Raw genomic sequence first — 14,414 nt, 5'->3', positions numbered from 1 at the left:
ACCCACCTATTTCATCCCCTAGAGAGGAGTTCAGTATTGCACCAGCAGACATAACTACAGCACAACTCCCAAAGCCATGTGTATACAATTTGCCCAGTGGAATTTGGGGAACGTGCTTCTCCCATCCAAGAGTGGAGAAGGGAGCCTCCTTGCCATCTATTGTTTTCACATTCACCCTTTCTTTTAGCTCACAGAAAAGCTGGTCGCCTGTTAACTTAGAGTTTCGTTTCCCTTTGAACCGCACCCCATGCTTATTAGTGCTCAAATAATCTTTCATCGCCTTCTGCAGTCGAGGGTTTAGCATCTTGGAAGAGACATCCCCTTTCCAAAGCTTGTAAAGAAAGGATTTCGACATCGTGGAATACAGCCCATCCCAGTCATCAGATTCATCAAGCATCTGGCTTCTCCTGTGCTTTGCGCTCCTTCTCCTCATTCTTCTCTGATTGCCCCAGTTGTTCTGCAAAATATTTTCTTTCAGATTATCCTCATCAGCTGAGATGAATTTTGCTATCTCTTGAAGGTTGCTGTGTGACCGAGGCTGACCAGCAGCAAATAAATAATCATCATTCACTTGGTAGAAAGCACTTTTTGATTTTCTTCCTAATTGGGATGGAAAATATTCATCTTCACTTCTAAAGGCATCTTCCAAATCAGTCCATTTCTTAATACTTCCAGTCCCTGATTTAAATGTACCTAAAAGGTCTTCATTAAGTAGTACCTCATTCCCATCGATGGTTTCAGAGAATGATGGATCATGTATGGCTCCCATTATGACTCTCTGCTTGCCCTGTAGGGGCAGAAGCCTCTTAGTTTCAATATAAGAAAAAGAACTGGGAACGGGCTCAGCAGTATTGCTATCTGTAAAATAGATGAAGATCACCAGAAAAAGCAGACCCCAGGCAAAGATCCCAAACAGCATGAGTTGTTTCCATTGCTTCAAGTTCGGTTTCATGGCAGTGCCTTTACCAGCTCCTCTGTGCCTTGAAGTATTGGTGAAGGAAAATGAAACCTGGAAAGAACATCAAATATTAATCAGGAATGGTTCTAAAAATAGATACAATTCAGAAATATCTTAAGAGGCTTTGATAGGAGCTGCAGAATTAATCTCTAAGCTGTAGCACGGTGCATTCAGAAGCAGAAACAAACTCTGGAGCCTGCAGACACTGTAGGAGTGACACGCTTTGGCTGTAACCACACAGTGACAGCTGCTAGCTACAAAAGAAGCTGGTGGCCAGTTTCTACAGTAACACTGGATCCTGCCTTCAGGGAGATCATGTGCCTGCCTGCTTCGGCTGTACAGAGCGTACCATTATGAGAGCAAAAGCAAAACCCATATCTGTCTGTATGCAGTAGGGAGAATATCAGCTGCTTCTCTTTCACCATGAAAAGTCCTTGCACAGTGAGACTGCGAGCAAGACAGCCTGTGCTCAAAGGCACCAAGTAGGGAGCACAAACTCATCTGGACAGTCCTCCTCTGCCCAAATCCCTGATGAGACAGTGCTCTATGGATATCAACAAGTGGCAACAGGGGGAGAGCATCATGCTGGCAGGTCAGGGAGGAGTCTTTTGTTTTCCTTATCTGATATGAACTGACACAGCCTCAGTGGCCAAATCACTTGCTGGGGAGCACAATCCAGGATCAGACCTGAATAAGAGGTCTGTTCAGATGCTCTGCTTGGATGCTGCACATGCCCTGAGGTGACACAAAGTAGTTCTGCACATTAAGGCATGAGGAGTTAGTGTTTTCCAAAAAGGGTAACAACTGGCACAGCCAACTAAATACATGCCTTCAGGGTAACGATGGATATTTACATAAGGAGGGAATGGGGGAGGAATGTTAGTCCTAGACTTGAAATCTGTGCTCTACTAATACCTGGGAATTTTGGACAGCTTGTGTATTAATGGAGGGACACATTGTCCAAACCAAAATGAAGTCTGACTGAAGGGGCTTTTTTCCAATGAAAATACACTAACACATTGCTGGGCCATCACGCACACCATGCCCTTACAAAAACTCAATTGTGTCATTAGTTGGTGTGGACTTTGGTAGAAAAGTCAGCTGAAGAAAGTCCAGCCCTCCCTTAGCACAAGACTTATCATTCACCTCCCCACACCATACTAATCTTCAGCCTAAGTCAACACTGCAGTGAAACTAACTCCAGGTACTATTTAGTGACAGATCACTCACTTGATCTGGATTAAAAATAAGCCCCTTTTTCTGGAGTTCTGTTCCTAACCCCATTTGCTTCAATAATCACTTAACCATGGCACTTTAAAGCCCCAGGTGTGGTCAGAAAAGAGGAAACGGAGCAGAGGCAGGCTATGATTTCACTAGCAGCCTGTGCCACAGGAGCCTGCATCCCACTAAACCGCATCTGAACACCATACAGCTTACACACCTCTGATAACACACTGGGTAGTTACACCTGATGGTCAGGAGGGACCAAATAGTCGCCAGACACTATTATTTGAGTATGTCAAAGCTGAGTGCCAAGCTTAGAACAAAGCTGCAGCTGAGGCTGTTTTCACATTAAAAGGAAGCCAGCAGTACCACTGGTGCAAGACACTCTCCTTACCCCTGCCCTTTGCGTCTACCAGCTTGTGTAACACATCTGTCTACTGAGCTGGCATATTATAAACTGGACCGTTCGTCCTGATACACTGATACCACAGGGGTAGGGATGTGGAGGAATGTGTATTAAAGGTTGCTTTTTTTTATTTTTTAAAATGGGTCAGTCCCTTTATCCATTTCAGCCTAGTGACACACACACAGTTGTTCCAGCACAGATGAAAAGATCGCCTACCACAATGCAGAGGCGAGAACAAACCGCAGGTGCTATGAGCAAGGATACTTCAGACAAGCGTTTCTGCTGACCCCCCTGGAATGTGAGGCCACAGCATCACATTTCTAAACATGGGCTATTTTAATACTCTAAGCAAAGCCTAGAACAATAAATAAATAAATAAAGCTAACTTTAGGACTGAAGGCATTGTACAGATAGAGAGAAGATTCAGTGTCGCAACTGGGTGAACAAACTTCATTTCTAATATATCAAAAAAAAATACAATAAAATTCATGAGTACAATAACACTGTGCTCCTCACATGTTTGGCTCAGCTCACACAAACCACAAGGAAAGAAAAAGCTATTACTCCAAGTGACCCATTTCCCAGTTGCATTCTGCTGCTGCAAGATTGTTCCCTGCAGTACCTCAACGCTTCCCCCCCCTCCACTTCCAATTTTAAATCACTACAGGCTATGTCTTGTGGGAGTCTACTTTCAGTATATGACTGTTGTGCAACTTAGGTCTGCCCTCAAGTTATTGCAACCTGCCCACTCATCAGCGTTCAGATGTTTTGCATTTTTAAAGCAGCATTCTTCGCCTGTCTGAACTGCTTTCATCCCTTTTTATCATTTTCCCTGCTGTGTTTCCCCAGCACTTTTCAGCACGTGGCTTCCAAACCACTGTGTAAGTTAGTCTTTGCTCAGTCAGATGTTTCTCCTGCTGAATATACATTTCTTGGAGGATCAGCAAAGGAAGCATCTTTCAGAATCTTTTTTAAAAAGACAAGCTTGCAGGAAGTAGAAGCTATAAAGGAAGAAGTCCCTAATATTTTCCACCAACCCAGGCAGTAAGTCTAACCATAATTTAAACATAACCCATATCAAAATCGCATGTTTTTCTCCAGTTGTCTGTATTTTGTTTTATCTTATCACTAGGAATTTACAAGAAACAGAAAGGGCTTAGTCTTAATTCAGGTATACAAATATGAAAGTTTCTAATTGTCTGCGATAACGTGTGCTTGGTGCAGCAGACTGCCTCAGCATGAAGAATTAGTCTGGACTCCTAAATTTGACATTCAGGTTGCAATCTGAAAAAGGAATGAGTTTCATTATTAATTATTTTTAAATCAAGGCAAATGATTTTTTCCCCAAACACTTAGAGAGTCATACAGAACATTTGTATCAGTTGGCATGCACATGTGAGCAAGCACAGGATTACCTTTAAAATTCAGCAAAAAATTATCTACATAAAATAAAATATCAGCAAGCACCAGTATATTTGCCAATGCTGCAAGTAAAAGGAGCGACACCAGTGAGAATAAATCAGAAAAACTTTACCCATTAACTACTGCAGGAGCTTATCTACAATCCCTTGTTGCAAGTGGGGCCTCAAAAAGGATACTCAAATCTCTTGAAGACCGGAGCTATGCAGGCAAATCTCTGTGCTGCTTTAATGTTTTTTTTGCTCACAAGAAAAGCCTTGTCCTCCAGCAGTACAGCTGAGCTGGAAGCGAATTCAAGGTCATTACTGTATTAGTTGCAAGAGGACCCCTACAACCTCATAGGATCTTGAAGGCTGTGAGTGGAAAGCTGCAGTAAGCCCAAAGAAATATCAGTTTATCTTATCTCCCTCTGCACAAAACATCAAGTCAGCTCCCCCCCCACCCCAGCCTCTGCGGCTTCTCACACCTCACCGTGGCTGCTTTTGGCAATGTCTGGAAGGAGAGGGCAGCCCCTCCTCACACTCCCCCCCACCCTGCCGGCAGCAGACCCCTCTGCTACTCAGCAGGGGTCTCCCCCAGCACCACCTGGGGTGTATGTTCATGAAGGCACTGCATCTCCGCTGCAAATAGAAATGTGTTTGTGTAGGAAACCAGAAATGACAATCGTAATGAGTGGCACTGGCTGAATGAAGAAAAACAGGTGGTTTCGTGAATGCAATTACTGAAGTCCACTGGATCTTTCAGGAATAAACCTCCATCTCTCTCATCTGTGCTCATCATACAGCTTTCAAGCTGTCAAAGCAAATCTATGCAGAAATTTTAAAATTATTGTTCATGTTGTTTCTTGTCTCCAACTTCAACACCCCTGCCTCAGTAATCCTCCCTGCTTACAAACAATGACAATGCTGAAGTCAAAGTTCAACCTAAAGAAGACCAGAGGTGCAAGCCTGAACTGGGGGAAAAACCCCAAGACTTAACCCAACCCAGTTTCCCATTCAGCAGAAGCAATAAAACACATTAAAAAGCATCTTTTGCCCCAGCATCTAAAGACTTCATTACAAATCTCCTTTCTGCTGGCCTCTTTCAATCATCAGCTAGTTTAAGCCCCAGCTGCAATATGGTTAGAGATGTTTCAGGCTGCTTGCACATAAGCTACGGAAAGCATGAGGCAAGGCACAAATCAGCACAGTGGGTAGAGAGGAGAGACTTATGTGTTTGCTTAACAGAAGTACTAAAATCATCTATGGAAAATAAAGGCAAACCCCAAGGGTATCTTCAAAGTATCCCAGGAAAAAAAATCAACTCTCCATTGGAAATTAAAGGCCGATTTTCCAAAAGCAGCACCCACTGATGGGAAATTTTATTTCACCACACTAAGATGCAAGATACCAACACGATCCCCCCTCCCTGTGTACAGCCTATTGTTTGGCAACAAGGAGCACTTCTAATTTTTCTGAAGTAGGCCTCCTGACTATTTCTTAAATGAGAAGAGATGGATGAGGGAGATTTTTTTTTTTTTTTAATTATTATTATTCCTTTGAAACATTCCTCCCTTTCAACACTGTCTATTGTTAAATTAATTTGTATAGACCCCAACGGCTCAGAGGTCAGAAGGGTTCAAGTTGATGTTCTAAGCTGTGCACTGTTATGTTAAACAGGGTTTTTCTTGGCTGCAGCTTTGCAGTGAGAAGGTCACCTCGGGGTTATTTGGGGTAGCAAATGTTAGCTGTGGGCAACCCTTCCCAGAGGGCTGAGAATCAGACTGGGGTTTATTTGATGGAAAGCTTAGGCAGCCCGAACAGATAGCAAATGCTCCTTTAGTCTGCCTCATCTCTTAGTCAGCTAATTCCAGGGTATTAAGAAACCTCTGGCATAGGGCAAGACAGCTGGAGGCTGCATTTCCAGGGTGGGGAAGCACACTCATCCCCTTGTGTGGGAAGTGCCAAATTGGTTTTTAGCATTATCACATCATTTCTGTGGTGCAAGCTGTACAGTAGGCAGCAACAGACAGGCAAGCCTGTGGGGAGCGGTGACTGCCAAAAGATGTATATTAGTCACTTGATGGCCTGGGCACTTGTCTTATTGGCTGTGATGAGGCCTCCTAATTAATGAATCTCTTTTGGACAACTTCCTTGTTAGTCCTGATAAATCTGGCTACTTTCTTCAACGTTATTTTCAGAGGAGTCAGGCTGCATTCTCTGTTACTTGTTTCAGAAGATGTTTTCTTAACTTGCTGCAAAAAAACATCCAAGTGATTCAATGATCTGAAGTAGGATATTTTTTTCTCTTCAGTATCACTCGGTGTCTTTTTCTTATCTACTTATCTTCTACTTAAGGAAGATTCCTTGGGAGGTACAAAAATAATGGCATTGCTAACCTGAATCATTTTTTTTAATGCAAGGCAAGCATCCCAAGTCAGGGCATTTAAAAAGCAGAGTCTCAGGTTCTTGTTTGCTCCTAAGGATGGATGCAGGCAGGCAGCATGCCTGCTTTCAGGTTCTCTGATAAAAGCTAGGATTTCAAGTTGGGAGGTGGTGGGGACTTTTTTTTTTTTTTTTTTTTTTTTAAATAGTGACCCATTTCTATTAGCCCAGGCTGTATGAAAATTACTAAATATAGTGAGACTTACAGTAAAACCCACTCGAGCTGGCAACCCAGCAGCTGGAGGAATGCTCAGTGGGGCTTCTGCCAAAGAACGTGTCCTAGATTATTTTGTAGGAGCACGGGGGCTTAGAAGCAAAAATCTCCAGGTTTTAGTGGGAGGTCACAGCTATCTTCTCTGCATCTGATATCCACTCTCCATCATCAAGTTCAAGCTGCCTGGCACTGAAGCCAGCTATCACTTTCCTACAGCCCACAGCACCGCCTGCACAACCCAGAGACCACATACAGGTTACGCGAGTGTGGGTTGACAGGAGAGAAGTAAAAATAACCATACTAGCTCTTAGCCTCACATGCAGACTTTGCCACTGCCAGTGGAAATGATCATCACAGCATCAAAGGACAAGGAAAACCTGGCTCTGCAGTGACTGGCTGCACCTCTCAGATCAGCCTCCACCTATCCAACTTGCAGCACCTTTTCTCACTCTCCAATACACACAGATTCAACACTCCAGACAGAATTTCCTCCCACATTTCTGGTCAGGAATGAAAACACCACCTTTTTGTCTTTTACAGACTGGTTATGAGCTGACCACAGTCTCAGTATTGTAATTAAGGGTTTTTAGAGAAATGCACTACATTTCTCCATGCATCGCATTCAGAACAATTTTGGTGTGAATCACTTCCAGGTTCCTCAAAGAAGACTATAAAACAGCAGAAGTATCACACAGTTGTACTGAAAATAAGCAATCCTGATAGCATACCTTTCATCAGCTCCATCTGCCTTTCAGGGATCCCCTTACGTATCCCTTTACCAAGTATGCTCAGCCTTACCTACCTCTGAACCCTATTTTTGCCATTTGCTCTTGTCAGACCTTTGCAGTGCCCTGGCCCTGCTCACAGCAAGATGCAAAAGCTCAAAGTTGCTTCAAGTCACACCAAATGTCAGCAGTGCCTGGTTCTACCACAGGACACAGGTGCAGAAACCATCACCGTGGCTATAGCCCCTAGCACGTCCTCACACACAGCTAGCAGAGAAGCTGCTAAGCTATCTTCACACCACTTGCAGAAGTACCAGCTGGCTGGTAGGGGCAGTTTTCAGTCACACTTTGGCTGCCACAGCACTGCCTCTTCATCCAAACAGCAGGCAAAAAGCAAACAAAGTAACAAAACCACACACACAAACCTCCTATACACATTAGTATAAAACTACTGCAACTATCCAAAGATACGCTAAGTCCTCTTCGAAGTGAAATTCATGGATAATCACAGAGGCTTCTAGATTTGAACAAAGACCATCCTAGCTGGCTACATTCTCATATCCGAGTAGTTCCTCAGCTCAGGCAAAACCTCATGGATCAGGCCATAAAGCAGCCCATATTTTTCCTTGCCCTACGTTTACACATCTCTGCTCCCCCTCATAAACTGCAAGATGTGCCAGAACCACAGTTGTTCCCAGAGGACCCGATCAGCACTAGGGTCATGTGAAGCCAAATGCTGCACATTTGCAGGAGGGTGCACGCTGAAAAGGCAGGCTGGCTGGAGATGAAAGCCAGGTGTAGAAACAAGGCAATCAGATTGAGAGCAAATACTTGTTTGCTCATCTTCCATTCATTCATACGCACCTTATTAAGGCATTTATTTTTATTGCCAAGGGGAGGTCAACAACAAGGAAGTGAGCACATAGAAAAAAGGGAGGAAGAAGAAGCGAGAGAGAGAGGCTAGGGTGGGCAGGAAGGAAGCCAGCCAGTCCAGCTGCAAAGCAGCACAGAGGGCAGGAAGGCAGGGGCACCTCAGCACTGAGGGGTGAGAACTGGAAGCAAAAACTTCCTCCCACCAGAACTATCAAACCCTCTGGGGAAACACCAGGTGAGCCCTGCTCCTACAGAGGGCAGGCTCTGGCCAAGAACACCCTACTCTCTACCAAGCAACTCATGGGAGAGAAACCAGCATGCTCCTGCAACAGATGGGAGACCCAAGTGAGTAGAAGGACCCGTGATGGGTCTTCCCCCATTCCTTTCAGGCTGCTCTTCCCCAGGAACACACTCTGCTCCACACCTTCTCAGTGTTTGGGCACCCACTGCATTCTTTAGTTGGAGCTCAGCCCTTGCTCCCTTTACCCCCATGCACCAGGGTACCCTCAGGCTGAGCTTTGTGATGGGTTAGTATCACAAACAGCTGCACAAGTTTTCCCCTCTTCCACAGTCACTTCACAGCCTATACAGAGATGCTCCAAATTACAGACACAGTTGGTGCCTGAATACCCCTAGCAGAAGCAGGATTTACTGCCTGGCTTCAGCATAGCCTGGCTTTTTGTGGGACTGATCCTCCCCTGCCCAAAGAATAAGATTTTAATCCCTTTCCTTCTGCAAAACCACAGTTCGGGAGCAGTCCATGCCTACATACTGATGTCATGTGTAACCAAACATGATGGCAGGAATTTCTTAAGACCTGAAACGCAACAGTGGTGTGGAGAAATGGATAGCTTACTCAGTGTCTAATAAAATGTAAGAAAGAAATCCAGCCAGCACGTATAACTGTATTTGGTCCCCCCTCCCCATTTTAAGGGACAGCTTTTGATACCGTACTTGCAAAAACACATAATTCAAAAAAGGAAGGAAGTGCTTTGAGGGTGTTTTATTTAAAGCTTGACAGGATAAACGAATCACAGTCTCATTAAATCACACATCTCAGACTGCACACAAGACTAAACCACGAGAAATAGGACGTTACAAATCCTCATGCAGTTCTACACTTCGAGTACAACAGCTCATTTTATTTCTGCTCTTGGCAAGGTTAGAATAAAAGGCTTCTTTTCTTTGCTCCATAAATGTTTTTAGATGCTATATTACTTGAACTTAACACAGCAGTAATTGCACTGAAAAAGGCCAATCTGAATTGCTTCCTGAAAGAAGGAAACATTTATACTAACATGCACATGAGCAGACAGCACAGTTACAAAAGGTCTGTGTCAATAGTGTCACAAAACCTTGACCAAATTCATAAATTGTTCCAAGCAGAAATGGTTTGAGAACTTCAGTTTTCCACTCTGATGCAGTAATATTTCTGAGATATACTGAATATCCATATCTCAATATAGCAGCAAGTTTTATATCTATAAAGTATGTTTCTACTGTATGTTCCAATAACACAAGTCCTATAGGCAGTGTTTTGCTTCACTTTTTATTACTGACTTTTTTTTTTTTTTTATTAAACTCTGGTTTGTCTTTTTTACATTTGTTCCAGAAAGCAAGCAAGCCCTTGTTTTAAAACTCTAAAAAAGAACAATGGTAAATAATTTGTTCCTAATTTCTCAGTTCTATCTCAGTGCCAACTCCTGTTTTTTTATGTTAGCAACATAATTGTGAGAGAACATTTAGAAAATTATCACTGTTAAAGTTTCATTTCTATATAATCACACACATACAAACAACATATCCTCTACAGGCTTATTTTCTTTCAAGCTTCTAGCCTAGAGCAAAGTTTCACCCTGGAAGAAACTGAAGTATGAAGTCAGTTGAGCCCTCGTTACATTACAAATACAATCCAAAATCAAAGTTTCCTGGACTGCGACACTTCCTCTTCTCCCCTCCCCCTCCCTTTTTTTTTTCTTTCTAAATATATTTTAATACTTAACATGACTATTCTGATGATAAGCCAACCTACACTAGCCAGGATGTTTGGTTTGGCTTCATAAAACAAAATAAAGTGGTATTTGTATTGAAGGGTGTTTTATGCATGGCTCAGGGCAATATTAGTTTAAACTATGGCAAGATCAACAGAAATCTTTTCTGTGGGAGATACAGCTGTTTGTAACCTGACCCTAGCCATTGGAAATTGAATTCTACCTGACTGGAAACTTTGCAGAGAAATAGGATCTCACAGGATACCATCATGGAACCATGAGCCAACCAAAGAGTTGGCTGGTCTGCAAGACAGTTGCATTAGCTAGTTTTGCTATGAAAGTTGACATAACACAATAGTATTCTAATCTCATCCTCACTGGATACAACAGTGAAATTACCATTTGATGCTAGTTTGTATTGTCGTAAGAGACAATGCAATCTAAAACCTTGTACTGTTAGATCTACAGGCTAGTACAGATGAATCTGAGAAATAGAATACGTATTTCCTACTGAGATAGTTGGCAGAGGTTTTTGACATGCCTTTACATCCACAGGGAAAAGTCCTGTATACATGTGAAAGTCCAGTATACATATGAAATATTCCTTTCCTGCAACTCTTCAACAGGTAGAATTCACAAATTTTTCATAGAAATATTTGCTAGGATTTCAAATGCTTGCTACATTGCCTTTGGTTTTCAGCCAACAGGCAGTCATTTGAAATAGTGCTGATTTCATTAAAAAGACCTCCTTTTGAAATTGCCTTTAAGTGGTCAAGATATGCAAAAATGCTGCCTATCTTCTGCATGCTCCGCTTAAAAGAACATAATTATTTCAGAGAAAAGAGGGAGAGAAGGGAAGGGAAGAAAAGTGGTCACTGTCCCAGCAGGGAGGAGGATGCCCCTCAAAGAGAAGCAACTCCCTCAAGCCATGAAGGACATGTAACCTCCTTCCATCCTGTCAGGGAGATGCCAGGAGCATCTAAAACTCTTTTTCCCTCTCCTTTCCGTTATGGCATGTTGTCAACTATGTACTCACAGGCACAAGTTTCCTCCTGGCTGTTACAAGGAGTAGCTGGGGTCTGCTCACACTCCCTTAGCAGGTCCACTTGCTAAGGCAAGCTTGCTTTTCCCGGGAGCCTCTCTGGAGCTAGCATTTGCCTTTCTTCAGGTTTGCGGCCTTCCCAGAAAACATGAGTTTTCCCACTCCAGAGCACCATCTGCCACTTTGGAAGGCCATCAGCAACACTGGCATCAACCATTTGCAGAATTGAGAAAAAAGTTGGTAAGGACAGAGACAAATTTCCTTATGTTTTTGCCCCTTTCCTAGCATAACAGAGTCCCAATCTACGTCTGCAGCTTTTAAGTGTTAAATGCACAGAGCAAGTAATAAAGTGAAGCCAATTCACTGCCCTAAATCAATCAGGAAAAGGTTTTCTCTGCCAGCACAAAAAGAGAATGTTCTGAGAAAGAAATCTTTGTTTTAACATAGATCAACTCCTTAGCAACACCCAATCCCATCAAACCTATTTTGCTGATGGTTTTCAGTCCTGCTTCAGTTCTGCTCAGAGACAAAATGAACGAACTAACATTTAGTCTGAATTAAGAGCTCACGCTCAATGTTTTTACCATTTTGCTTACTGTATTTGCATCTATATTTCAAGTCAACAGTGTTGGTGGAGAAGTCTTACACTTAAAAATACTAGAGAAGTTACGGGTGTGCTGTGCAACATGACTGCAAGCAGAGCAAAATTTTCCCACTTTTTTTAAACTACTGGAGAAAAACACATTGCAGTTCATGCTAAATGTGAGTATAAAGATGCAAAAAGATATACTGGCAGAAAGCATGAATGCCATCAAGCAATGATGAAAATCTTGATCTGGTCATCATCTGCCTACAATCTACTTCAGATTTCTCAGATTTTTCAATAATCTGTACAAAACACCCTTTTGTGTCTGGTCTGCTGAGGTTCAGGAAATGAGGTAAAAAGAGTAAAACTTGCATAATTCTGTAGTTGAACATGACATCTTTCAGCAAAGCATTGGTAATTCCACATTCACTAGTAGGAAATCTGTTGGTAGTGGTAGATCTACCAACTACTACACCCACTTTGGTTAACTGATTTAAAAATATACCAATTCAAGAGAACAGAATATAGGTACAGTATATTTTCTGAATTTGTATTAACCTGTACTTCATTTTAATTATCTTTGCATTGTATAATTTCACAGTATTTCCAGTAACTACAGTGAATTGTATGAAATAAAGATCCATGAAAACTCAAATATGGAACCTGGTATCACCTCATCTAGACTGTGTGGGATCATGAGCGACATCAGGTTATGAGACTCAGGAAGGCATGGTGCAGCCCTGTATGTTCACATAACCCTATCCCTATGCCGCTACAAAGCCACAGTATAATCCTGTAGCATCTTACAGTTCTGAAGTGAAATTTACATAGAGGACTATAAAGATTTAAAGACCAATTAAGAACAAGAACTGTTTAGTAGACTAGTCTACTTACAAACAACGTTTATTCAAACACAGCTTGTACCTCACGTTCTGCTTTCACACTTTGAGAGCCCACTTGTGAGCAGTAACAACAATCCCACAAGTAGTTTTTTTGCCTGCTACATACAAAAATGAACACCACTGGACTTTCCTTAAACAAGCAGATAGATAGTATGTTGTATTCCAGAAGAACCAAAAAAAAAAAAAAAGTAATAATAATACTTAAAGTTAGTTGAGAAGAATGGAGTAACTGGAGCTTCAGACCTAATGTCCGTGGACATAACTTTACTGACTGCTTTTGCACATAAATACTAAAACCCCAGGCTCATATTACAAATCAGATAGATGGATACAGTCACAGTTTAGTCTATAGATGTTATAACTTTTACAGAATTTCTTCTTTTTTTAACCACTTTTTGAGATTGCAAAATCTCTTCAAACTGCTCAGAAGGCAGTGAAAATTAACAGTGAACTAATTCATGATGAAATGGACTTATCATACTAACTACTGATAATTTTTTTAAGCTTTAATTGTTAGAATTTGATACAGCTCTTTATGAATCCTGTCCAACGTGCTTTCACAATTCTCAATGGATAGTATTTATCTGACTTATTTACTAATTACTTCCAAATTACAAGTGTCCCTCAGGTCTGAATCATTTCTGATGAAAGAACAAGCAGCCTTGCATGGTTTTATGCCATGAGGGAAGAGAAATTAAAGGAAAAGAATTTCAATGATCTGATCAAACAAATAAAAAAAAAAAACTCAATCTCTTTGAAGTGTTTTCTAACTTTATCACCACATGCAGGTAACGATGTGTGTCCGTTAAACCTTCCACGCCATCATTATGCCAAGGCCTCTTAATTTTTTTCCCCATAAATAGAGATAACAATTAAAAGCTATGGAAAAAGCAATATTCTAGACTGCAGATACTGTAAATGTCACCATCTCCATACCGAAGCAGAGTATGGACAGGCACATAAAGAATAATCACATATTTTCAAGCCATTTAAACAGAACATGCCCAAGGGCACGCTGTGGAGGAGCCAGCATTTTCGTCAGTAGGTACCATGCTCAGTTTCCTCTCCAGCAGTCAGAGAACCCAAGCACATGTGAATTCTAATCCATCACTTCTCTGCCAAGCACACTGTTGTAAGAAATAGGCACACTAGTGTCTTTAGTTTAAAATCAATTTTACTTGGCTTGGACATCAGAGAATAGGAGAAAAATATACTTTTAGTACATGACATTTGCTTTCTAAAAGCACTGTCTTTCTTGGAAAATGTAACATTGTTAATATAATATACACTTTATGTACTCTATATAACTCTCTCTACAACTACTATTTCTTCAGCATCTCAGCCACAACATCTGACTGGTGACTCCAGATTATAGTTGTGTTTTTTTTCTGGCATTACCATGTCACTATAACTACCTCTTGATTTCAAAAACCTCAGAAGGAACAGCATTCCTACTATGAACCATCTCCAAGACCTACGAACCTGCCACCTTTGCTGTATGTCTAGACCCAATCTGCCTTTATCTTGATGACGCTTTTATTCAGCATGCCTGTTTCCAAGTCACTTGGCATTTTCCAGAGTCCTTCTAATGCATGGGACTTGAAATTTTCTTCTTTTGTAACCTTATTTCAGATGGATGGAAACTATTTAC

General features: G+C 41.7%; 1 protein-coding gene across 6 annotated transcripts in view; it reads right to left on the bottom strand.

Annotated features, from left to right (window-relative positions):
* Window positions 1-14,414, bottom strand: part of ST6GAL2 (ST6 beta-galactoside alpha-2,6-sialyltransferase 2) — a 51,659-nt gene that overhangs the window by 25,047 nt on the left and 12,198 nt on the right. For 5 of the 6 annotated variants that reach the window (XM_068679576.1, XM_068679544.1, XM_068679536.1 and 2 more), the window contains one exon: window positions 7-1,009. In XM_068679576.1, the coding sequence (XP_068535677.1) occupies window positions 7-952 (946 nt within the window). In that variant the 5' untranslated portion in view covers window positions 953-1,009. Of the gene's footprint in view, window positions 1-6; window positions 1,010-4,122; window positions 4,354-14,414 lie in introns of those variants that run through there. The other variant, XM_068679563.1, reaches the window with a different exon arrangement.

Source organism: Anas acuta, chromosome 1, assembly GCF_963932015.1.
Source record: "Anas acuta chromosome 1, bAnaAcu1.1, whole genome shotgun sequence".
NCBI lineage: Eukaryota > Metazoa > Chordata > Aves > Anseriformes > Anatidae > Anas > Anas acuta.
Note: the sequence above shows the minus strand (reverse complement) of the source record. Positions and strands in the feature narration are given on the sequence as shown.